This window comes from Zymoseptoria tritici, chromosome 1 (assembly GCF_000219625.1).
Source record: "Zymoseptoria tritici IPO323 chromosome 1, whole genome shotgun sequence".
In the NCBI taxonomy this organism is placed as follows: Eukaryota; Fungi; Ascomycota; class Dothideomycetes; order Mycosphaerellales; family Mycosphaerellaceae; genus Zymoseptoria; species Zymoseptoria tritici.
The window spans coordinates 2,124,181-2,149,179 of NC_018218.1; the positions used below are offsets into that span (position 1 = coordinate 2,124,181).

Sequence of the window (24,999 nt, forward strand, 5' to 3'; positions counted from 1 at the left end):
TCCCGTCACTTCCTCTCACGATCACCTTGCCTTCATCCTTCCCACCCAATCGCAACCAACATAACCCCCACAATCAAACCCGTGTACAACAGCAACCCACCCAACACCGCCGGCCACCTCCACATCAACCTCCTCCGCCTCACCATCTGCCGCTCAAAACACTCCGCACAGACCGGATGCAGCACACTCTTCTCTCCCAGACACGACTCCAAATTGAAAATACACGTCGCTTTCACTTCTTCTTCCTCCGACGTGGAAAACGACGAGGTGTTCGTTCGGCTGGAGTCTATCGGACTGCGATATCTCTGCTTCCCCAGATTGCGTGGCAGTGTCGGGTGGTGGTGTATGGATGGTGGTAAGGTCAAGGGTGAAGGAACGATGCATTCGGGGGAACCACCGAGCCAGGGGCGGATTGTGGCGAAGTCCCGGGTCCTGGTGGGGGAGAGGTGGAAGCGTTGGTCGGTGAAGGTTTCGGCGCGTTGGTAGGAGATAATCGTGGAGGTTGGGGAGTGATGGGGTGGCATTTTCTGGGTCTGGGGTGTTCTTTGGATTATGCTGTTTTGTCTGAAGGGTGGTGCGGATATTGGTGCTGCAAAATGTTTTTGTTGCGTTGTGCGACGGAAGGTCTGTGGTGTAGACTGAGGGAGGCGTTGGCGCGATAGTTATGGCGATGCTGGCTGCGGGCGAAAGAATGGGGTTGAATGATATCGTGTGATGTGGTCCGCTGCCCAGTGAGTGTCGATCAATTGATACAAGCGCTCGGTCGTTCTAAGTGAAGGTGTTGTGCACCTGCATCTTCTGCAAGGAAGGGAAGCTGCCGCCATCATTTCTTGCACACAGTTAGAAGTGGTGTATTCTGGAATAGCATTGTGGTTTATCACATACCAACAACCATGGTTCGTGGTTTCTCCTATTCGTGTCTCGTTCACTTATTGTACTGTAGCCCATGTATACATGCTTCGTTGCTTCGTTTAAACCCTCAAGCCTGTCGACCTTTATGCCAACTTCTCTGGCGACTTCTCTCCGAACGCACTCTGCGGTGCTGGCGTCTGTTGATCGCCTTGTTGTATTGGAGCTCCCCGCCCAAATCCTATCATGTTCCTGGCACTGTCAAATGCAGACGATGCAGATGAACCTGCCGCTGCCATGGATTGCTTGGTCCACGCAAGGTAGGAGTTCTCGTTCTTCTTGGCGATCTCCTTCTCAAGACCTTGCACGTACTTGTCATCATCCGGAGTAGTGCCCTCATCGTTCGTTGAGAGACTTTGAGCTGCCTCTGCGAGCTCATTGTCGGTGCGATCTTTCTCATCCCTGGCCTCCTGTTCTCGAAGTGCTTTTTCTTCTTCGGCCATGGCTTCCACGTCGACATCTTCGAACCCGATTTGATTCAGAATGCGGCCAGTGAGGAAACGATACTGGGTGTGTCCGCTGACGAAGTCGCTAACATCGACGTTCTCGATTCCCTTGACGTTCTGAATTGCTTGCAAGCCAGCGACACCGTACTGGATGCTGTGAGTGCGGTAGAGGAAGCCAAGAATGTAATCGTTCGTGCTGAAGACGTTAACCAGCCGTCCAGATACGACGCTTCTGGCGAGTCTCCACTCCGCGGCAGTGGTTGACGCTGGCGTTCCGATCAGAACAACACTCTCAACGAGACCAAAAGCTTTGCGCTCCGCAAGGGTCTGCAGACATGAGAAGATGACCTTCGCACCCAGACTGTAGCCTACCAACGTGAGAGGTCGCTCTCCCTGAGCCTTGTTGATGATGGCATCGGCGAGCACCTGACCTGCTTTGTGCGCGCGAGAGTTGGCGACACCGAAAGGGTTGTCGAGCACTCTGGAGACCTTGAGAAGACCGAGTGGCCATAGTCCGGCCATCAACGCTCCGAAAACCGTGCGCTTGATAATCTCCTTCTTAGCAGCGCCCCAGGCCGCCGATTTGATCATCGTGGTCAATGAATTGCCCAGATTCAATAAAGCTTTAAGTTCCCATCGCAGTGCAAAAGCTTCTAGTTGTGGCCCGATCACTTTCCACGGCTGGACAACCTCGTCTGCATCGGTGAGCCAGCCGCTGATCCCGATCGCAACCCTCAGTCTTCGGAACTCCTTTTCGATTTTCCTTGGTTTGTGGTAAGTCCTCACTGGCTGGAAGGCAAAGTCTTCAACCTCGCGTGCGTATTCATCCATCATCTTCCCGGTCATCCTACCTCCATAAGCACCAAACAAGCCTCCAACAAGGACACCACTGCCCGCAAGAGTTCCCAAATAGCCGGCAGCGACTGTAGTACCTAGGCCGAGGCCGCCCATGACGGATCCTACGCCAGCTGCGAGCAAAGGAGCTGCAAGTCCTCCAGTGACACCGATTAGTGCCGCACCTGCCACTGTGGCTAGACCGACCTTCCACTTCCGGCTTCCCTGATTCTCCTCGGCCTTCTTCTTGGTCTCATCGTCGGCGTTCATGTTCTCAGCCGCAGTCAGCAGCACACGGGCTACCTTGCTCTCATTTTCGCCCAGGAAATCAGGCGAAAGGCCAAGACTTGTAGTAAGGCGGAGCAGAAGTACTCGAGATTCGGCCCGGTAGTGCTCCAGACTTAAGAGTAGGAGTAGGACTGAGTGCAAGATCAGAGCTCGTTGTGCTTCTGGCAATTGGGACAGCAGGTTGGGCATGGGTGGATACAGAGTTTCCATTGCTTTTCGAACGCCCTCGTCATAGCTGAAGCCTTCGCGAAACTTGACGGGCGGAGACGCCGGAGGTTCAGATGGCTCCTTCTTGCTCGTTGCGTTCGCCTTCTGCTCTTGCGCCTCCTCCCGTGAGTTGACAACTTCACCAACTCGTTGAATCACATTGCTGCGCCATTCGTCAAAGTGCTTCAAGGCAGCTTCTTTCAGTTCTTGCATATGTGAGGCACTCAATTCCTTCTCCCGTTGAGCAAGTTCCCGACTCAGCTTCTCCTTGTCAGCAGCCTCAGCCTTTGTTGGCTCCGTTGACACCAGCAGGTCGTCAGACTTTGAGGTCAGAGTCGTTGTAGCTCCCGTTTCGTTGGCATCGAAAATGTTCAGAATGTCCTGTCGCATAGCTTCTGTACAGTCGGCAATGAGAAGGGTCAAGTCACCCCGCTGTCCTGGTGTTTTGAGTACAGTGGTGAGCGACTCGCCCTCTTCCTCAGCAGGTCGCTCATGTTGTTCCTTCGAGAAGGCCGATAAGCCGGGGACTTTGGAGAACATCTGTATCTGCCGTACGCTTTTCAGAAAAGACTTGTGTGTGCATGGATTCTTCGATTGACTGCGGCAACATCGACGTCCGGAGCATGACGTCGCTGCATGAAGATGGAACGGCCCGCCACATCTCGGGCTGGTCCGTAACGATGCCGATCTCCTGCTTCCAACCGGGGCATCGCCCTGGCAAGTCAGCTCCTGATCACAGCTGGCAATATATCTAGTGTTCCGGACTGGCAGGACACTGAGAATCGCACTCGACGAGAGATCAGAACCAGACGATCACCAAACCCGCAGGCCAGATGTTTCCGCTCGAAACATGGACTCTCCCCTTACGCAGCAGACAAGACCGGAAACTTTTGAGCCCAAGGTCGTAGGGCTATACCGGGATCTCTTTCGGGTGCGAACCAGTTCGTATCCTCAGCAACATCATGACTTTCGACTCACAATGCCCAGGAAATCGATGAAGACGAGAAAGATGACGGGTTCTGGAGTACCTTGTTCATCCTCAAGCCTGATCTCGTTGCCCTCCGAGAGATCCTAGACAACACCGATGCGGATTTCTTGCTTCATCTGCAGGTAGGGCTGAGCAGAGTCGCTTTTAAACATCGAACAGGATGCTGATCAATTCGCCTCTAGCATACTCCACAGCAAATACTTGTCCAAGCACTCGCAGCGGTCAAGGCCGGAAAAGGTCCAGCCGATGAAAATGCTCTTGTCGTACGTCCTTCGCTCAATAGCACTACCCGCACGTTAGCTCATAACTCAGACCTTGACAGTGTTTTTCCAACGAGTGATGAGCAAGAAGTTCAGCAACGCAAGTTCGGACATCATTGAAGTTCTTGCAGGCATCGACAATGTCGACGCTGTCTTCTACGATCTGGTCGACACGCTCGATCACGCGGTCAAGGATGGGAGATCAAGTCCGTCAAATCAAGTCAGATCCTCTCTGTGATGATGTGCTAAAATGGTAACAGCTGAGCTGCGTCAAAAAGCCGTTCAAACAGCGACATCTGTTGTGTCCGGTGGCTACCAAACAGCCTTGGTGTCCTACTTTGTCAATCGAGACTTCTTTCCAGCGCTGATGAAGGTACGTCGATATCCTTTGACCTCAAACGGGACTGATCTGACATTTGAGCAGCTGGTTCACCAGCTCGAAAGCCCACTCCAAGCATCCGAACCTCTACTCCTCACGGGATTACTTGCCAACTACAACAAATTCGAGATACACAACCAGTACCGAGTACGATTCGCCGACTTTGTCAATGAGGAGACTATGACAAAGGTGGTACAAAGCCTGGCGTGGACGAGTACTCTCTTACTGGAGCGCTACGTTGCAATCCTAGACGACACGCCAAGCACATGGACCATCGGCGGCACACTGTCCTATGTTGGACTCGGCTCCCTAGCTGGTACCAAACCTGCTGCGCCAGTGTTGACAGAGGATCAACAGAGGGCATTGTTCTCGGAGCAGTAAGTCGTGCTGCGAATATTGGTCGCAACTTGCTGACATCGCAGACCCGGGCACGAGGCGGCCACCTTGCTTACGCTCTACGACTTTGCCCTTGCGAATAAGCTCTTCTGCCATCACCTCATCAGCTTGCCCTCAACCGAGACGGGACAGCCAGCACCTTTCAGCAGCCTTTTATCCTTCACGTCCTATCTCTATCAACATGCTCATAGAAGTTCCCGGGCATCACTCTACGCTTACCTCACCTTGCTCATCCTCACAATCCTGGTCGAAGATGCCACGATAGCGAAATCGCTCAACGAGACGACTGCACCTGTACGATTGTGTCGACAGCGGTCTCCACTGCTACCTCTGCCGAAAGGCGAACGGCCATATACTGTGACCATCATTGATCTCATGGTAGACGGCCTGAACCATAACCTACGAAAGCGGCTCGATGTCAAGTTCTACCACCAGAGTTTGATCGTACTGTCGCGCGTTCTGTCGCACCTGGCAAGGTCTCGCACGAAGCTAGCATACCACTGGGCAGAGCTATGGCGATCCCTACTATCGTTCGTCCGGTTCCTGACTACATACGCCCACGATCTCAAGAATATGTCAGGAGTGACGCAAATGGCAGAGCAACTCGTCGACATTCTCACCATTGCTCTGACAAGTGGTGAGACATTCCTGCCCGACGCACCGTCGTACGACGACCTATTCTACAAGCTGGTAGAGTCTGGCGAAGCTCTGATCAAGTTCCGAGATATCTATCAGCTTGGAAAGCCAGATGCTAAGCGGCCCATCAACACTCTCATTGGTATCTCCAAGCACTACGAAGAGTTGATTCAGGAGCAGAAGAGTAAAGTCACTCATCTGACGCCGGCAGAAGTCAACAAAGTCATCAAGCAAGGCTACGACACATTGTCCATCGAGACGAAGGAAGGTTTGGACAACATGGAGAAGTTCCGCGAGATTGAGCACAAGGTCGAGTTGAAGAAGATAGCAAGAGTTGCAGTGGCAGACGCAGCGGCCTCGATATCCTAGCGCAATACCCTCTGGCGCTTGGCGGACGTTTGGTATCTAGGTGTCGAGATGTATGATCTTGTATCTCAATCCTTCGGCATAGTGAGTTCGTCCAGTGCGTGGTCTAGGACATCAAAGGCCCACTGCACGCAAGCTGTCATGTTACCCTGCGCGTTTGCAGGCATGGCTTGGATGTTAAGCTTCTTGAGCTGCTCCTGATCCAGCTCTCCTTCGACGTTGCCATCCTTGAACAAGAAAGCGTGCTCCTTGGCATACTCCGGCCACACTACCCTGTCGACGTACCCGGGTGGGTCTTCCCAGAAGCCCTCTAGCGTTACATAGCCTTTCCTTGCCTCACGTCGGGCCTTTGCCGTGGCGTAGTCTGTCCGCAAGAACAGCTTGATGTCGAACTGATCTCTGATCACCTTCATGTTCTCGGAGTACAATAAGAAGCCATCGATGATGCAGATGGGCGGCGTATCCGCGAACATCCACTTGCTTGCTTTCCACTTCAGGTCATCAATCAAGACCTTGTCTACGTCGACTTTGCCAACAGAATTGTCGTCTTCCTTTGAGACAAAGCTTGGCGGCGACATGCCATGTTGTCGAATGTACGAGAGTGCCGCTTCCAAGGCCGGTAGATCAATGGCGTCCAGACAGTCCCAATTCGCGATCCCGTCTGTTATGGGAATATCTTGATCCGTCTTGTAAAAGTCATCTTCGTGAAGTATCCAGGTTCGCGGGAAGATGTCTCGCAGTATCCGGGCTAAGGTCGTCTTGCCTGAGGACGAAATTCCCGACACTCCGATTATTATGGCTTTGTTCTCTGTCATGTTTGGTGTCTTGACATTTGTCTGACCAGAACGAATCACAAGGCTGTAAAACGCACGGACCAGAAGGCACGGTCTTCACGCTAGCTGACTTTGGATTCTGCACAACGCTTTCATTGCTGCTTCCACAAGCTTGGTCACTTCGTTCTTTTCCTCTTCACTCTGTCAACACCACATCGAAACGGACACCGTCGAAGTCCTCCACTACGCGCCGCACTCGAACGCCTCCACCGCTACACGCGCCGATAATGGCGCAACCAGACATCTCGCAGATTCTCGCTGCGCTCGGTAAGACACAAAGGCTTTTCGTCGACGCGCAATTTCTGCTTCTAACACCAAGCAGCGCAATCGCAACCCAATGGCACTCCTCAGGCCGGCGCACCGCAGCATCAACCACCATCTCATCAGCCGCCGCCGGGATACCCTCCCGGCATGATGCCCGGTCAGCCTTCGAGCGCACCCCCAGCCTCATACCTCCCACAACCGTCGAGCACCGGCAGCGTTGATCTGAGCGCCATCAAGCCTGTCAACAGCGGATCTGTCAGCATTGCGGATGCCATCGCGAAGGCGCGACACATTGCAGAGAACCGCGGACTCTCTTCGTACGACGCGAGGCAAGCAGGTGAGATTGGCACGGTATTTCAAGACACTGAAGGACACACGACTGACAACAAATTCTCAGCCCAACGCGAAGATCCACGCTTAGCTGGACGCGGAGGACGTCGCTCGCGATCACGATCCCGTTCCCCACCTCGACGCGACAACTACAACTCGAACCCATACCGCGACGAGCGCCGTGAAGATCCACGCCGCGGCAACTTCCGGCGGTCGCCCTCTAACGATCGCAATGTTCGTGGATCACGCGACCCACCCCAAGGATTCCGCTCAAACGACGGCGAGACGGAGACCATTCAGGTGAAGTCTGCACTGGTCGGTCTGATCATCGGCAGGAACGGAGAGAACCTGCGCAAGGTCGAGTCGGAGAGTGGAGCGCGTGTACAATTCCTGCAAGCACAGGGCTCGCACGTTGTGGAGCGCGATTGTACAATTTCAGGGCCATTGCGCGCACGAGAAAGCGCCAAAGCCGCCATTTTCAGCATCATCGAGGAGAATGGAGGCACACCATCGCAGCCCGAGAAGGGCGCATACACCGCAGGCATGCCAGGAAGAGCCAAGGTCAATCTCCCGGCATTGCGCGAGGGCGAGGCCAGCACTCAGATCATGGTGCCTGACAAGACTGTGGGCTTGATTATTGGCCGCGGTGGAGAGACCATCAAGGACTTGCAAGAGCGGAGTGGATGCCATGTCAACATCGTTGGCGAGAATAAGAGTGTAAACGGCTTGCGACCTGTCAACCTGATAGGCAGCGAGCGGGCCACTGCCACAGCCAAGGAAATGATTCTCGAAATCGTGGAGAGCGACAGCCGTGACAACCAGGCACGCGGAGGCGGAGGATCTTCCATGCCACCAGCCGGACGTGACCGCGGATATGACAACAACAACTCTCAGCGCGGCGGTGGAGGTGGAGGTCGAGATCACATCGAGAAGACGATCAGTGTGCCGTCTCAGGCGGTCGGAATGATCATAGGCAAAGGTGGTGAGACCATCAAGGACATGCAGCGGACCACGGGCTGCAAGATCAACGTGAACCAGCCCAAGCCACCGGACATTTACCGTGAGATCGACCTCGCAGGTAGTGCGAGCGCGATGGCAGAGGCCGAGAAGGTGATCTGGGAGAAGGTCGAAACTGTTCGCGAACGTGACGCCGCCTCGGGCCGCGACCCAGGTCCAGGACGTGACCAAGGACCATCGCAGTACAACGCATACTCACAACAGCAGGCTCCGCCAGCGATGCCAGGTTATGGACAGTACGGAGCTCAACCGCAGGCTCAGGCATTCCAGCTGCCGCAAGCCCTGCAACAGTTGACACAGCAACCCGGAGCGACGTCAAGTGACCAACAAGATCCGTATGCCGCCCAGCAGTGGTATGCTCAGTGGTTCGCTTCGCAAATGGCTCAGCAGCAGCAACAGCAGCAGCAGCCACCAGGCGGCCAGTAAGCCCTGTGCGAAGTGCCGAACATTGCGTGACAATCGATCTTGAGATGATGGTGTGACTGGAATGCTCCTGGCTCATGGCTCGAATGCACCGCATCGACGCGTCTTCTTCGATGATGTCCAAGTTGGTTACGCATGCACTTGACTCGCCGTTCATGACACCAGCCTGCCGTCGAGGTGAGGGTTTCCTCGGGCCAGGGATTGACACGCGATTACGTTGACACACGCCTCGCTTTGTGATGCTCTCAGGACAAGAGCGATGAATCGATGACATGTCTTGCAACGTTGATGTTGTAGTCCGAACGCCAAGCTCGTGCTTCTTGGGCTACAGTTCTATGGCGACAAGGTCTGGATGGTCTTTCCTATCACAGTCACCAATGGGTTTCCATTTGGTGCGAGAAGCGCGGGCTCCATCGGTCGCTCAAATCCGGAGACCGTTCATTGGCATGGAATTGCTCTGATGTTGTCCCTTTGCGTGGAAATGGTGGAAAGCGGAAGGAGAAGCTTGTTGCATACGTCAAAGCAATGGTCTTGTCTTCAGCAGTAGTTAATTTTGTACTTCATACCCAAATGTTCCAAATTGTTAGTCAATCTCCGTAATGCTGCCATGATTGTCAGATGCCAGTGAGAGGGCAAGCTTCGCGTGACGTCCAAAACTTTGGCGCGTCTTCCGGCTCCGTATTGACAACTTCTAACTTCACTTCAGTACACATCCTCAAAGACAGCACAACCTTACACATATTACGAACGAGACGCTCTGAAGCCTCGACCGGACTCTGGAACTTGAACATCATCAGCGACTGCGATACACAAGCCGATGGCGTTCGCCGCGGGACAGCGGATCGAACTGAACGATGGCAAAGCTGGCACGATCCGATTCGCAGGCCCGACTGCATTTCAAACAGGCGATTGGATAGGCGTGGAGCTCGAGGAGCCCACGGGCAAGAACGATGGATCAGTACAGGGACAACGCTACTTCGACTGCGCGCCGAAGTATGGCATCTTCTGTCGAGCGAGCGGAATCAGCCGTGTGATTGAGGAGCCAACACCGAAGCCCAAAGCAGCGAATAATGGCGCACCCGTGAGGGCGCGGCCGAGCAGCATTCAAGACCCCGCAAACGGTGCACGGCGACAGACACTACGGGAGGAGGCGGCGGCGAGGCGAAGCAGCACGGTAGCAGGCACCCCGACACCAGCCAGTAGAGTCGCAAGCGGCATGCGATCGCCGGCGAAGTCACCTACGAAGCAATTGGGTATAAGCCGGGTCTCCAGCGCATCCACCTCGAGGACCAGCACTCCTCCAACTGGCGTTAAGCGACCTCCAATCAAAGGCGTAGCTGCGAAGCCATCGTCGACTATTCCTCCCGGCAGTCGGAGAACCTCAACATTGCCACCGACATCTGCGAGTGCGTCCGCCCGAACATCCAGGCCCTCACTCGCAGCTGGCCCGACCTCTGCCGCGTCATACACTCGCGGGGGATTAGCTCGCGGCCCGCCTCCTGCTCGATCCCCCCTTCGCGACCGATTACAACCGACAGCAGAAAGGCCGATTCGTGATGTCTCCAGCGAGCGCACGTCTCAGCGCGAAAGTGCGAGCTCTTCTGCAGTCAGCCAAACTGCCACAACCGACGATGGAGAAGACGAGGCTCCGCCCAACTTTGCACCGCCATCAATGCCACCACCACCTCCGGAGCCGGTCTCGAGAGCACGAAGACCGTCGTCCCCAGCTGCCGCGTCTATCCACTCTCAGCGAACAATTCGCAGTACGGCAGCGTCCACGCGGCAGATCGAAGAGCTGGAAGCCAAGCTGAAGGTTTTGGAGCGCAAACGTATGGAAGACCGCGAGGTTAAGCAACAGTTGGAGCTGGCAGTCGCAGAGCGGGACAAATACCAAGCCGTGATAGAGAAGCTGCAAACGAAGTACCGGCCACAGCAGCAGGAGCTGGAGCAGCTCAAGCGGGACCTGGCTGAGTACGAGGAGCGCATTGTGGCGATCGATGACCTCAAGGCACAGCATGAAGTCGACATGGAAAGTGCGATCATGGATCGTGAGCTCGCTCAAGAGGAATCGGCGAATCACAAAGACGAACTGGAAGCTTTGCGAGAGAAGAATGAAGAGCTGGTATTGGAGCTGGAAATTTTGAAGGAGGAGAACAGCGAATATACCAAGGAGATGACCTCAGAGGAACGTTCCAGCACGGGTTATCTACAGCTTGTGAGGACGAACGAGCGGCTCAAGGACGCTTTGATCCGTTTGCGTGATATCACGCAGGACAAGGAGGCAGAACTGAAGGATCAAATCGACGGGCTTCAGGAGCGCTTGAAGGAGGCGGACGAGGCAAAGATTCAGTTCGAGGAGACGAAGGAGAAATTGCTGCGAAGCCAGTCTGATACAGAAGATCTTCGACAGCAACTTGAGGTAGCTCAAGGAGCCGAGGAAATGATTGAGACAATGGCGGAAGACAACGAGACGCTCCGGAATAAGCTTAATGAGCTCCGTGCTGTGATTGAAGATCTAGAGAGTCTTCGGGAGATCAACGATGAGCTCGAGATCAACCATGTGGAGACAGAGAAACAACTTCAAGAAGAGCTTGACTTCAAAGACAGCTTGTTGATGGATCGTGAGCGCACGTCGAAGCAGCAACAAGCGGCACTAGATCAAGCAGACTTCAACATCAATCGCTTCCGCGAGTTGGTCACGCAATTGACGGGCGACCTCCAGGATCTGCAGGCCAGCAAACAGATCACGGAGGCGGAAGCTTCGCAGCTATCGAGCAAATCAAGAGCCATGATGGACCTGAATACCAAGCTTCAGTCTAGCGCTGCAAAAACACAAGTCAAGCAAATCGACCTGGAGCTTCGTAAGCTGGATGCCGAGCAGGCCTCGGAACACCTGGCAATTGTTCAGCTGTTCCTGCCGGAAAGTTTCAAGGCAGAGAGGGACAGTGTACTGGCACTGCTGCGTTTCAAACGCATTGGATTCAAGGCAAATCTGGTTCAGACTTTCGTCAAAGAGCGCATTGCTTCTTTCGGAACGAGAGGTCAAGATGAGGAGGTGTTCGCTGCTTGCGATGCCTTGGCTAAGCTGACCTGGATCGGCGGCATGTCTGAGCGCTTGGTCAATTCTATCAGCAGTTGCAGCCCAGATGCCTTTGCGCAGTACGGCAGTGCGCTGTTCGAGTTGGAGGTCGTGGAGCGCACGCTCAACGACTATGTGGATGCCTTGCGACGCGACGAATTGAAAGAGAGCGATATGACAGTCCGCCTTGGTCGCTCAATTGAGGTCATGACGCATCTGTCTAGTCTGCACATCTCTGACGGCTTGCCAGATCATGCCGACAAGCTGATTATGAAAACCATGCTTGTCCAGAGTCACCTGGAGAGTGCTACCTCGGCTCTAACTGTGACCAGAACACTACTGGAAAGCAACTTGTCGGATGCAACCGACGAGGACGCAGCGGTTGACGACGAAACCGCCTCGGAGAACGCTCTTCTCTTGACCAGACTCAAGTCGATCATTGAGCAAGTTCGAAATGCCAAGGTGATCTCCTCCAAGACTCACCGCGCATTGGTCGAGTTGAAGCTTAGCTCTTTGGCTTTGGAGTCTTCCCTCTTCGACAGTTTCGAGGGCGCCGCGTCGATCGCTGCTGCCGTGGTAGCATATGCGTGCGAGTCGGGTACAGCTCTTCAAGAATTGTTCGGCGAGGAGGGGAGAGCTGAGCCATTCACGATGTCCGAAGTGGCATCTATCCTGGCGCGAGTAGCAAACAAGGTCTTTTCCACATCTGACGCAGAAGCCGGCCCATACGCGACGTTGAACGGTCAACTTCGCGAGCTGAGCAGTCAACTCAGCGACCTTTCTACTCTGCCGACCGATCTCGACAACACCGTCGAATTCGAGCGAGCACCAGAGCCTTGGGTCGCGCGCGCCGACGACTTAAAACGGACCAAGATCACATCGATCGACACCGAAGCCGAACTCACGCGAACCCTCGAAATCGTCCGCGAACGCGACATCATCATCAAACAAAAAGAACGGGAGCTCGATGAGCAGAGCATCAAGATCGAAACGCTTGAAGCTCGCTATAGGGACGCGGGCAAGCGGACCGCTAAGATCGCCGAACTCGAGCGCGCTCTTCGCGAAGCCAAAGAAAGTGAGAGCAAAGCCAAGAAAGACATCGCGCTCGCCCGACACGAAGCTCAGCAGGACATCGACCGCGCCCGCGAAGAGATGTCTCGCCTCGCCGACGAACGCTCCAAATCCGGCAAATCGGATGAAATCGACGACGATGCCATGGGTGCGGGAACGAGGTTCAAGATCAAGCGTGACGAATGGAAGGCTGCGGGAATGGAGAGCGCAATTCGATTCCTCCGTGAAGACAACATTCGTTTACGCCAACCGGCGCCTAATAGTCCTACCAGCATCGCGAAAGCACATAAATGGATCTTCGAACCGCTTGTGCCGTCCGTCAAGGCTCAGGGTGGGCAGCAGCGCTCTGTGGTGGGTTCGAAGGTCGTCGAGCAGATGCTGACACTCGCGACGATGCCGTCTCCCGTGGATCTCACGAAGATTCCGGACAACAAACTTGCGTGGAGGCCGGCGAAGGAGAGCAGCAGGTGGCAAGTTGAGAGAAGGAAGGAGGAATGGTTAGATTGGAAGGCTTGGGCGGAGAGCGTTGCGCAGCCGCAGAGGGAGGTGGCGAGGGATGTGCCGGCGATGATGGTGGCGGTCTGAATGAGAGGGGGGGGGGGGGGGGGGCTTGGAAATTAAGAGTGTTCTTTATGATACCCTACCGCCTCAAACCAGGCAGGTTCGATTTGAATTACTATACTCATTCACGTCCTTTTCTCATACATTATTAGGTATGCTTGTGGCTTGGAGTCACCAGCCTGGTACGGTCGCTGCTCGGTGTCAATGCTGACAAGACCACGCCTTATCAACCCATCACCCACGTGTGTTCGCCGCGCGCTCATCAGCCAGTCTCCTCTTCTCCGTAAACAGCGCATGCAGCGCCCCCTCGTCCATCACCCACCTTGCCAACTCCAACGCGCCTTCCATCCACTTGGTCGCCTCTGTATGATTCTCCACTGCAATCAAGTCTACCGCATGATTGAATCCTGTAGTAGCGAGCCATTGCAACTCCGCATCTGGGTAGAGATCTTGCGAGGGTTGATCGGGAGAACGAGCCTTCTCCGCGATAGTCGCAGCTTGCAGTAGGAGCTTGTAGCTGAAGTCGTCTTGTATGTGATCGAGACAGAGGGTGAAAGCGAAGCGCAGCCAGCGGGCGATCTTTACAATATCGTACTGAGCTTTCCAGCAATGGTCGACCGCGCGCTGGAGGACATCGCGGATCAGAGTGTCAGTCTCGGAGCCGAGGCTGTGAGTATCGAGCTGATCATGGATGATGATGACGATGTCTGCAAGGGTGTCCCAATGCTCGTCGATGTTGGAGTTGAGACAGGCTTGCAAGGCGACCTCGAGGTTGTGCCATTGGCGGAGTCTGAGGATGCATTCAAGCTCAAATTTGAGCACGGAGAAGTGGCGTTGCTCGTGTTGCATTGCTGTGTCTCCGTGCATTGTGCGTCTAAGCTTCGCATGGAGCTGTTTGAAGGTCTTGATATGCTTCTGGGCATGCAGGTAGCCTTGGAGTGTGTATTCGTCGTCCTCACTACCTGAGCGTCCAAGGGCGACCAAAGCTGTCGTTGCCAGATAGGCACAGAGCATCCGGCGGTTTTCGATGTCACTCTCAAGGTCTGCAGCATCTTCCATGGGACAGTTGTCCATGAAGGAGGTGCATGTCTCCAACAGGCGGACCGTCGACTCCGGTCTAATGTCTGTGCAGAGACGAACGCCGAGATTGTACGCATTCTTACTCCACCACTGGACTTCCGTTCTCCAGGAATCCTTGGAGAGCTTTCGTAGCTCGTCCACTGAGCGAAAAGCGTTCTCAAAGATTTCAATCACTTGTAGGGCCACTTCATCCAGGTTCTGGCCCGGTTCGTCAAGCTCTGTCATAAGCAATCTTGCCGTGCAGCGCAGCAAAGCAGTGAGATTCACGCCTTGAGGTCGCTTTCCAACGATTGCCTGCAGAGCGGCGACACCCATATGTCGCATCGAGGACTTCTGAGCTTCAATCACGCATGCGTACAGGTATGTGGGATCATTGCCTGCCTTTCTTGCCACGACTTTCAGGCTGTCCATCGCTAGTTCGTCGTCTTGTGACTGAAGTGCGAGTTTGAAGGCCAGATACCGAGTGATGCTTTCATCCTGCGTAGACTTGGGCATTTGAAAGAACGCTTCGCGAGCGGCGGAGAAATCTTCATGGTCCATTGCATGGCGCATCAATTTCCTGTCAAGAAGCAGTGAGTATAGCAACATTGTACAGGGTTCTGATCAGGTACGTACCTGCCGACTCGAGCCTTGTTCAAGTGACCAGCGTTGTCGAATACAGGATGTCTAAGCAAATGTAGCCATTCTCCGGTGTTAGGTCCTGTGGCAGCTTGCCAGATCAAAGTCTGCGCAGCGTGCGTGGCTTTTCCCGTGAAACAAAGTGCGGGAATCTCACTCTTAATGCGGTCGAGCAGTTCTCGTATCCCTACAACCGAAATCTCTTGTGGCGTCGAAGCTGGTGATTTTGCGCACAAAATGTATGCAACCGTTGCCTTTTCGAGCCAGCACTGTATCGTACTGTCCTTTTCGTGCGTATCTCGCAGCTCTGGGAGCAGTCTTGTGTGGATGAGTTCTGCCAGCGCGGTCAACGAGGATGACGAGGCCACCTTCGACGCCTGTCGCAACACCTTCATCGCTCTAGATCACTCAGACTCAGCAAGATTGCACTAAATGGTGGAGCGGGCTTGCTCACGTTTTGAAAGAACTCTCCGTTAGCACAGTCATTTTGACGATGCGAAGAAGACTTTGGAGTATCAGCTCTTCATCGATTTGCCGTTGTGCAGCTAGGATCCTGAAACGCGTGGCCTGGACTGCGACACGATTGTAGAGTCCGTGGGTGGCTTCCAGTTGCTCGAGGATTTCCCAGGCCCGTTGGTGGGAGACATCCCGCTCATCCGAGACTAGCAGTTCGACTGTATATCGTCAGCAAACCGTGACAGGAGCCAGTCGAGGCGGGCTTACCGAATGCAACTCCAGTACAGAGTCGCAACTCCTCAACGTCCTGAGTGACTGATTGAGCGTCACATCTGTCCAACGTGGCGATGGCACGTTCAAACCACTTCACGGCGATGTCCGACTGTCCGGTCTTCGCGAGAGACCGCGCAACCTCGTACATCAGATCAGCCTGTTTCACGGTCATATCTGCTTCGGCGCAGTCTGCTCGTTGTGAGATCTTGGAGTAGAAATGATCTGCCAGGTCTAGGCGATCAGACTTCCAAGAATGCAGCAATCGGAGGAGGTAGTACTCGTTGACAAGAGCACCGAAGTCATCGTGCGAGCACTCCTGATCTTTCGTGTGGTTGTTTGCAATTCGGATCAAAGGAACGTCTTCTGCAGACTCAACAGGTATAAAGTCAGAGCATCTTTGGAGAGATATGGAAGCTAGCTCGAGCTCCTCTCGATCCAAGCACAATCGAGAAGCTCGTAAAGCCACTTTCATGATACGAATCTTCTGTCCTGGATCATCTGTGTTGTGGCGGCTTGAAACGGCATGGGCGGCTGCAAGAAGTAGAAGCGCAAACACTCGGGTGACGACACCAGAGTGCACCTCGTTGACCACCTTGATCCGCGGGTCGCGAGGGCCATCCTCGTGGAGAAGATGTGCAGAGTAGTTCCACAGATCGATGCCTACCAAGTCGAAATCTCTACACTTGTCTGCGATGGCTGCAGACTTCAGATGCGGTAGGGACTGCTTGACATATGATTCGATTTGCGCGAACAAGGCGGTCGGAAGGGTCGAACGGTCTTGCAGGATTGTACGTGCTGTATTCGCGCAGTCTGTGATGAACCATCGGGTGAGTCGGGTGCGTCCATGCGGGGGAAGCGCATTGCCAACCTAGGACGGCTTGGACGCGCGGGTCCGCAAGATCTTTCTTCATCAACTTTGACGTCGCCATGTCTTCAGGCGAGAGCAATGTTCATGCCGAACGCATGTTGAATGGTTTCGGATTGGGTGCGCGCTTTAAGCGATCATCGGACGTGTTGAGCGTGGTGATGTGCAAGTTGAAGTTGGTGTCGTCGAGGAAAAGGAAGACAAAACGTGAGGTCAAAGCTTCCGGAGCCAACCCCGCCGAGACATCTCGCTTGCCCGGTCGATGCAAAGGTCGTGTGTGTGTCGCTCCTTCGCGGGCGATCACCTTTCATACCTTACGCACCATTGTTGTGACTCGTCAAACCTCTCGATCATTGCCGTGGCCTAGACCGCTATATGACTTTCTCCTGCTACAGAACACGCCAACGCGGCATGTTCATCCTGTCGTGCAGCATCGCGCCCGTACCCGCCCAGTACTTCCAATGCTCCTCAAGCAACCGAAATCGACGATCCGGCTGCGGTATGTCTATGCTGAGACGACATCTTGGGTGTAACATGACAAGTTTGACCGAGCAACACTGATGAGAGAGGGCCAACTCAATCTTCCAAGAGCGGCCTGATCTACGCCAAGTGGTGATGCACCGGGCGTCGGACGGATCCCCAGCACGCCGCTTCAGCCATTCACGTCGTGCCAATAGCGCAGTCTTCCACGTGCTCGCAGAGACGGCCAGCAAGAAGGAGATGGTTAGGAAGGATCATACCACAACTAGCAATGCTGTTATGTATGCCATACTCGCGTACCCTTCCTACGCACGTGTGGGAAACATGAACTCAAGGCTGCCAAGGGCGGCCAAGCTGATGCCGAAGAGTAATGCAACATGCAGTGGTTCTACACCTTGTCATTCGAAGGTCTCGTTTGACTTGGCTGTCGCACACTGGGTGCGTCCCTTGACGACCTATCGGGACTTGGGGTGGAGTACGGTCACGTCGGTTTGCGGCAGGCGACGGAGAGAGAAAAGGGTGAGGAATGGTGATTCAAGATTGTACAGATCTGTGTTATCGATTTTCATGGGCGAGACGGCATTCGATCGGCCACAATCGAGCGGCTTGCGCTATGGGACCCATCAGCCATGTCTTGGTAGAAGTCTCTGTGAAGCGATTGTCGGGAAATACTAATAGCAGGGCTCGCGAGTTATCGTGGCAGGGCTCGTATAATATTACTAGTAATCTTGCTTGGGCGCTAAGCTAGTCTCTATAGAATATCTAGCAGCCGCAGCCTTGCTTCCTCGTCCCTCGGTCGCGGCTGCGCTATAACGACAACAACATAGTTATACTAACTGGACGAACGACGAGGTGTCCGCGACCGACACCCCTCCGCTGTTAGGGGATAGTCGCAGGCTCCTAAACCCCTACTCTAGGCCGCGAGGGGGGCCCCTCGGATCGCTCCCTAGCGAGGACGAGCTTTATTAAACCCGGCTTACTACATTAGATATCATGCACAGACAGAATACTAACATCGAGGGGTGCGAGCACTGCCGGTATAAATCGCGAGCCCTGCCATTAGTATTTCCCGCGATTGTCGATCGAGGTGGATATATGTGGATGCTGCAGTAGCTAGATGGACCTCATAGTATGCGGCTCTAGGGAATGTCCGCAGCGATACCGACGTAGACAGTCAAGAAAGTGACGACGCGCATATGCTGTATCATGTGTACTCATGTGACTCTGGTCACCCAACGAGAACTCCGCCAAGGGGTTTGCCGTGTAACCCGGGATCAAATGTGAAGAAAGCGGTCGATGATGGAGGAATACAGTTTGGGAGCAATCCCGATGGTTCTACCCCTGCTTGTGCTTTCCGACTTGGCCTTACAGCTGATCTCCGCTCGCCTAGCATCCGCCTTGACAGCACCATCACCGCAGCCATGCCGCCGATGAGCGCGGCGGCGCGGCGGACGCAGTCGTATCCCCAAAAGCTCGCACCAGCCAATAGACGCAGCCGCGCAGACTCTTGGGCCCTTGGAACCACTTGGATCGGCAAACATGGACCTCAGGCGCCAAGGAGCTCCAAGTACATGCTCAAGCCTTGGCTCGTCTTGGGTCAAGGATGCAAAGGCGCGGCGACGAGCGCTCGTGTCGTACTTATGAGATGCCTCCGCCCCAGGTGGCACTGGGTAATGACCTATTTGCGATCTCGACCCGTTCCCCCATTGGTGTCTGCTGCTCTCTCAACGACGTCCTCAAGATAGCGCTCCGCATTGCTTCGGCTGGACTGCAACCATGAGCAGACCGACCTTGGCGTCCACATACCAGACTCATCCCAGTTGGAGCAGGGCCAGCCTGGACGACCCGTTTGCGACACCGAGCACTGAACCGACCGGCTTACCTGCAATCCCTCGTCCTGTCGCGCAACGATCATCGGTCTACAGCGAGAAACAGCAACACTACCACCACACCGATCGGCCGTTGAATGGTGGAGCGCACGATGATCAAGCGGCTGTCTCACAGAAAACAGCTTCCATGTCCTCGGAGGGCGGAAGCTCGGCCATGACACAAATATCATCAATCGACTTGGAAAAGAGCAGGCACGCGAGACAATCGGCAGCGAAGAAGGCGCATGGTACTGGTGGTGATCCCGAGAAGGGGTATGCAAGTCCCGCACAAGGCACACCTCAGCAGAGTCGACGACAGAGTGCAGCAAGGATAGCGTATGTGGAGGAGGACGAAGAGTTCGACGAGTCCACAGAGCTGCAAGAGCAGAAGGCTTTGAAGATTCTCCTCTTCCTGTCAGGACCATGTGTGGTTCTTTCATTCCTCAACGCCATCTGGACGCTCATATCACTGGTCCTTACTACTCTCACCCAGCCTGTCCGCCTCTGCGCGCGGCGACCGTCTTTTGGACAGCAATTGAGTGGCCTCGCCGGGCCAGCGCTGAACCTCCAGCTCAAGTCGATTTACACACCACTACCTCCGCACGCCGACGAAGACACAAGCTACCGCGCTGGAACTCTGGTCATGGTGCAACTGCTCACTCCATTTGCGAGTCTCGGAATGATGGTCGCCGCGTGGGTTGCAGCCGTCTTCTGGCTCGCATCGGCAGTGGTTGGCGATCCAGCAGGCATGGACAAGCGGGACGATGGCAAGGAGACGATCTTGACACTTCGAAACTGGTGGGAAAAGTGGCTCGCGAGGTGTATTCGGGAGGACTGAGGCGAGGGGACCGCCAGACCATCCTTGCGGGGATGTGTAATGACACAGCAGTTTGTGCTTGATGCTTGATGCTTGATGAAGATTTCCTGGTCGTATCAGCGAGCATACTGTTTTAGCGAGGAGCTGGAGGCGTTATAGCTGATTTTACAGCTCGATACCAATGTTGATTTTGATAGCTTGAATCCCTCGGATATGTGTACTATATACCTGAATGGATGGACACCGAGTAATTGTTCCATGATCTCCCTTGTGCCTACTCCCACTGCTTGCAGATCAAACACCAAAGCTTGCAATTCTGCAAACCTCATGACCTGGATTATCGCCCTACGATTCCTTAATATGATCGCTGTCCAGCTCAACTCTCTCTGCTAGCGCCTCCATCGAGCGGAGACCATCGAGACCCCTGTCGCGACTCGCGGAAGAAATGGACAATTTGCCAAGTGCCGGCGTGACGTTTACGACGGCCTGCGGCACTTGTTAGCGTCGTCCATTCCTCGTCCTTCTTGGTCTTGCTCTTGGACGATTACGACTCCGATCGAGTGATGTCCCGACACGCTCAGCATGATGTTCAAATCCCTTTCCGGCACCAACGATGGATGTCGCACGCCTCTGCGCGGCCTGGCTGAACGTGCCGTCAGACGCCGGCCGCTTCAGTGACCGAGCGGTCCGGCAACATGTTCCGGATCTGGAGTGCTTGAACACATCTGTGGGTCGAGTGATCCGTTTGGCTCCTGCAAAACCGGAGTGGGAAGGGACGCGCCGGCATGACACCAAAATTTGCGCCGTGAACCCGACCGAGTCCCACTGCAGTGCTCCGCGAGGACGGTGACCCGCACGCGGATCAACTTCGCAGCACCGGTAGCAACTGTGACCAGCTGTACACGCCGGCGCTTGACTGGAGAGATGATCCTCGTCATCAATGATGTGGTCTGCTGGATTATGTGTCAAGCTCCTCTCGATCATATCGAGCAAAACGCGGGTGATCTCCAAGAAAGAGATTCTGGAGCACCTGGAACGAAAAGAAACAAGGCGGTCATCAACGTGGAAATCGTCTGGAGCGCGCATGTCATGGCCTGGTTAATTAATGTCAAACCTTACTACTCCTCGCCAAAACACAACGTTGTTCGCAGCAGGTCTGATCACAAGAAGTGGCTTGGCCATGGCTTCTTACCATTACACTGTCAGTGTCAATAGCAGGAAACACCGCATGCTTATCAACCCGCAAGGACACGACATTATTGGCAAATCCGGTAGAGTCTCGACACTCGTCTTACTCATCGTATCTGCATCACACCGGGCAGACCCCACTCGCATGCAGCACAATTGCAAAAACAGCTTGATTCGAATGACTTCAAAATCGACCCATACATACTCGCTCTGCCGAGCCAAAGGCTATGGTGGCAGGATCAAAGGAAACCTCATTTACCATCCTCCAACTGCAAAGCATGCCGACTCACGGCTCATCGCAGGACCAGAGAAAAGTGCCTACGAACGTGAGGAACCCCTTCTTCATTCCAGAGTAACAGGAGTGAAGTCCAGAGTAACAGGAGTGAAGTAGATGTCGTGTGCTGGCGATATTTGTGAGTCCGTGTTGGCCGACATCATTCATCGAGCTCCACTGTCTCACCTTTCCGAGTCGACCTCACCATGGTTTATAGCCTACTTGTCGGCTTTTTCGGCTTCAGCAAGAGCATCGGCGAAGGGGTCCTTCTCCTCCTTCTCGTCGTCCTCTTTGATCCACAGAGTGTTGCCATCTCCACCCCCTTGGCAAGGTCAGACGGGGTCACATTCTGGACCAGGTCTGCAGAGCAAAGACTTACGCTTGTGGACGCCTTCTCCTTCTGCTTCGGCAAGAGCATCGGCGAAGGGGTCCTCCTCCTCCTTCTCGTCATCCTCTTTGATCCACAGAGTGTTGCCATCTCCACCCCCTTGGCAAGGTCAGACGGAGTCACATTCTGGAGCAGGTCTGCAGAGCAAAGACTTACGCTTGCGGACGCCTTCTCCTTCTGCTTCGGCAAGAGCATCGGCGAAAGGGTCCTCCTCCTCCTTCTCATCATCCTCTTTGATCCACAGAGTGTTGCCATCTCCGCCCCCTTGGCAAGGTCAGAACGGAGTTACATCCTGGACGAGGTCTGCAAAAGCAAGAACTTACGTTTGTAGACTCCGTCTCTTTTCGCGTCGGTAAGAGCAGCGGCAAAGTCGTTGTTCCAAATGATGGTTCCTGTCGAAGTAAGCACAAAGCCAAATCCTGGTTCGTGCAAACAAGGTACTGACGCTTCCCGACTTGAGCAGGTGCAGCAATGTCCTCGACGCTGCTGACCGGGACAGCACAAGTCAACGTGCCCATGGTAGCTGCGACGAGCCCAATCACATCTGTGAAATGCATGGCTTCAAGAAATGTTGGGGCGATCGGTCGATGTAGAAGTTTGGAGAATGTGTGTCCGGGAGTGAAGTATGGTTTGCTTCCTCGTTGAAAGATGACGGACGACTGGAATGAGTTATACACGTATGTCCACCCAGGTTGGCGTCATCTCTGGAGCTATGAGCCTTGTTCTTCATGCAACGCCGAACGCAGCTGGAGCTCTGGCCCGTGGCCGGAGCTCGCTTTGCAGTCGCCCTTGAGCTTTTACCCCTGCCTGTGACGAGTACTATTCCAGCAGGGCGAGAATCCGGACCTTCGATATACTGCAAAACCCCCAGCGAAGTCTGACTGGCGATGAGCTCCCTCAGCATTTCGTCCTCCTTCTGCCTCCTCATCGTCCGAAAAATTCCTTTGCACGAATCGTCGGTGACTGCGCAAAGTAGCCTGTTGGGATCTAGAACGGGCCCTGGATACTCTCCGAGCTCTTATCCTTACCTGTATCCCTACAGCAGCTCTTGACAGCGAGCTTCCTCAACAACTCCGCTAACCTCTTCTCATCAACAGGTCGTCAAATTTCCCTGGCAAGGACTGTCGGTGGACATACAAGGTGAGAATTTAGAGCAGAGCGACCCTGGACAGGTTCACCGGTCGAGCTCTGGTTCCTCTCTAGATCCCTACAACAGCTCTCGATGACGGAATTGGCAGTATGGCAATTCAGTGGCGTGGCGATGGCTGACTTACTTGCAGACTATTGCACGCTCAGGAAACTGCACTCAGGTGAATTGCGCATCAACAGCGCACAGCTTCGAGTGAAGTCTTCGTTGGAGACAGAATTTTCAGCAGCTTCATGTCTGTCGGCATGACTTGTCGGACCGGGTAGCTGTATTCAAGCTTGCTGACAGTGATGCCAGATCAAAGCTCCCCAGTCAACAAGCTTCCTCTCTTCCGAAAGATCAAGTGACTTCTCTCAGGTTGCGTCAGAGGCAAGGGCAAAACAGCTACGTCCGGTATGCTTTAATAGCGCTTACGGTCGAAAACTGTGCAGGAATCGGCAGTTCCTTCGATGTTACATTGGCTCGTCAACGCTCCATGGGACGGTTGCTACTTCTCACATTCGTGACAACTCTCTGTGGCTACCGCACCATCGCACAATCTTTCTTCCCTCTCTTGTTGCGGAATCCATGAGCAAGTCTGCCTGCTGGGGTCTTGGTCCGTGAACGCAAGGCAAGAATTGAGATTCAACTCCGAACTCAACATCTTCACTTCACAGGACGTCATCGACACAGTTGCAAGTTAAATTTAGGTGGGAGCTTTTCGACACCATTCCTGTGTGTAGTCCGCAGTGTGCCGAAGTGTCGCGACTCATTGCAACTACACCATGGAGCAATACAAAGAAATCTCCTCGTCCGACTCTGGAGATGAACTTCTGGCATCTTTCCACGAGCGACGACGCCAGCGGAAATACAGCTTCTCTTCAATGTTTTTCATCGGGACACTCGCTGGGAGCTTCTGTTTCAACATGATCCTGTTGTTTCTGCTCTGGCGAGCAACAGAGCACAGCTACTCCGGACCGTCAGCGCGCCGTCTGGCAGAAGAATTCAACGGCCTGGTTCCCAAAGGTGCGTGTCTGCTCGAGCATGTCAGTGATCCCAAGGATTGACGCTTCCAACTGCAGTACCTCTGAAGACCGTGGTGTTCAACCAAGACCCGAACTTTGTCCCATATGACCGAAACATGACCTACTTGGAAAAGGATCGCTTGGTTTCTACAAATTGGAAGCAGGCGTTCATGCCTCGTACGTTTGTCCTTCCGAAATGGCAAAAAACTTGAGCGTTGACATGATTCGTAGATGGCAGAGGCTTCATCACGGTCGACCATCCTGAAAATTACATCTTGACGACTCCCCTCACCACACCCAACGGCAGCACTGTCAACATGGTAAGGGAATGGAGGGTGGAGTATTGACGTGGTCCGAAATTGTCTCGCCGTCCTGACCTTTGTCCATTCCAAATTGTCCGCGACATCCGCTGATCTTGAATCCTTTGCTTTCCAGTTCGGAATTGCAGCGTTCCATCAAGTACACTGCTTGGTGGGTCAGGCCCATGCTCCATTTCCGGCACTGTGATCGATGACAAGCTTACCCTTTCATGTCCGCTCCAGAAACTCATCTTCCGCGCTTATCTGGCGTATAGCCATGGTCATGGACATGTTCTTCCTGAAGGACTGACGGGTGAGCACGTGTACCACTGCTTTGACTATCTTCGACAATCTCTCATGTAAGTAAGCAAGCAAGAAGGGCATAGAGCATGTCTCGAAGCCTTCCGTCCTCATCAAAGCAAGATGCCTGCTGATTTCTATACTTTGCTTTGAAGGTGCGCTGGAGACACGGCGCTTGAAGGCGCTGACCCGGCAAGCAATGGTACGACCGGGACGCATGGATTGGGCGTCACTCATGTCTGTAAGGATTGGGACGCACTGATGGAGATGGCGGTGGATATGGCCGAACCGCTGGATGAGCTTATCAATAAGCTGGAGCCGGTGTGATGTGAGCGCTGCCGAGGATCGAATTCCAGCGATTATGCCCCTGTGGTAAGTGACCACGAACAGTGAGGGCTTTGGGCCGGGAATGTCGTCGGGAAGGAGGAGGAGTCGCTGCCGTGAGGTCAGAGCCTGGAGTCTGCTTGGTCGGCTATGTTGTCATAACTCTCGGAAGCAGTCGAGAATCTGTATTCTAGCTCGGTCCAGCGAGATGCAAAGGAGACATATCAAGCGCCGCGATGGCCCGCTCATCATCAGATAAGAGGACTTCTCAAATGTTCCAGTCGCATCGAATCTCCATGACCCAGATATTGTCCCACAAGCACATTGCCCC

General features: G+C 54.1%; 8 protein-coding genes across 8 annotated transcripts; 4 read left to right on the forward strand and 4 right to left on the reverse strand.

Annotated features, from left to right (window-relative positions):
- Positions 1–995: 995 nt before the first annotated feature.
- MYCGRDRAFT_65706 (uncharacterized protein) lies at positions 996–3,224 on the reverse strand (the record flags this gene model as incomplete). The annotated part of the gene is made up of 1 exon (XM_003857446.1): positions 996–3,224. One exon carries the CDS (start codon positions 3,222–3,224, stop codon positions 996–998), a length of 2,229 nt encoding a protein of 742 aa, XP_003857494.1.
- Positions 3,225–3,460: 236 nt separating this feature from the next.
- MYCGRDRAFT_65710 (uncharacterized protein) lies at positions 3,461–5,712 on the forward strand (the record flags this gene model as incomplete). Its single annotated transcript, XM_003856112.1, has 7 exons — positions 3,461–3,615; positions 3,672–3,794; positions 3,855–3,935; positions 3,985–4,138; positions 4,193–4,305; positions 4,357–4,688; positions 4,734–5,712. The coding sequence occupies 7 exons, from the start codon at positions 3,535–3,537 to the stop codon at positions 5,710–5,712; spliced, it is 1,863 nt and encodes a 620-aa protein (XP_003856160.1).
- A 65-nt stretch (positions 5,713–5,777) lies between these two features.
- Positions 5,778–6,524, reverse strand: MYCGRDRAFT_32378 (uncharacterized protein; the record flags this gene model as incomplete). The annotated part of the gene is made up of 1 exon (XM_003857445.1): positions 5,778–6,524. One exon carries the CDS (start codon positions 6,522–6,524, stop codon positions 5,778–5,780), a length of 747 nt encoding a protein of 248 aa, XP_003857493.1.
- A 184-nt stretch (positions 6,525–6,708) lies between these two features.
- MYCGRDRAFT_107063 (uncharacterized protein) lies at positions 6,709–13,311 on the forward strand (the record flags this gene model as incomplete). The annotated part of the gene is made up of 5 exons (XM_003856113.1): positions 6,709–6,809; positions 6,865–7,143; positions 7,204–8,575; positions 8,874–8,968; positions 9,374–13,311. 5 exons carry the CDS (start codon positions 6,770–6,772, stop codon positions 13,309–13,311), a joined length of 5,724 nt encoding a protein of 1,907 aa, XP_003856161.1.
- A 210-nt stretch (positions 13,312–13,521) lies between these two features.
- On the reverse strand, positions 13,522–16,904 carry MYCGRDRAFT_89175 (uncharacterized protein; the record flags this gene model as incomplete). Its single annotated transcript, XM_003857444.1, has 5 exons — positions 13,522–14,926; positions 14,983–15,384; positions 15,440–15,659; positions 15,709–16,582; positions 16,893–16,904. 5 exons carry the CDS (start codon positions 16,902–16,904, stop codon positions 13,522–13,524), a joined length of 2,913 nt encoding a protein of 970 aa, XP_003857492.1.
- A 1,823-nt stretch (positions 16,905–18,727) lies between these two features.
- On the forward strand, positions 18,728–20,003 carry MYCGRDRAFT_107064 (uncharacterized protein; the record flags this gene model as incomplete). The annotated part of the gene is made up of 1 exon (XM_003856114.1): positions 18,728–20,003. One exon carries the CDS (start codon positions 18,836–18,838, stop codon positions 19,763–19,765), a length of 930 nt encoding a protein of 309 aa, XP_003856162.1.
- A 1,421-nt stretch (positions 20,004–21,424) lies between these two features.
- Positions 21,425–22,988, reverse strand: MYCGRDRAFT_89177 (uncharacterized protein; the record flags this gene model as incomplete). Its single annotated transcript, XM_003857443.1, has 6 exons — positions 21,425–21,528; positions 21,586–21,693; positions 21,751–21,858; positions 21,918–21,986; positions 22,040–22,253; positions 22,929–22,988. The coding sequence occupies 6 exons, from the start codon at positions 22,986–22,988 to the stop codon at positions 21,425–21,427; spliced, it is 663 nt and encodes a 220-aa protein (XP_003857491.1).
- Positions 22,989–23,505: 517 nt separating this feature from the next.
- MYCGRDRAFT_89178 (uncharacterized protein) lies at positions 23,506–24,671 on the forward strand (the record flags this gene model as incomplete). The annotated part of the gene is made up of 4 exons (XM_003856115.1): positions 23,506–23,746; positions 23,803–23,922; positions 24,226–24,403; positions 24,500–24,671. The coding sequence occupies 4 exons, from the start codon at positions 23,506–23,508 to the stop codon at positions 24,669–24,671; spliced, it is 711 nt and encodes a 236-aa protein (XP_003856163.1).
- Positions 24,672–24,999: the final 328 nt, after the last annotated feature.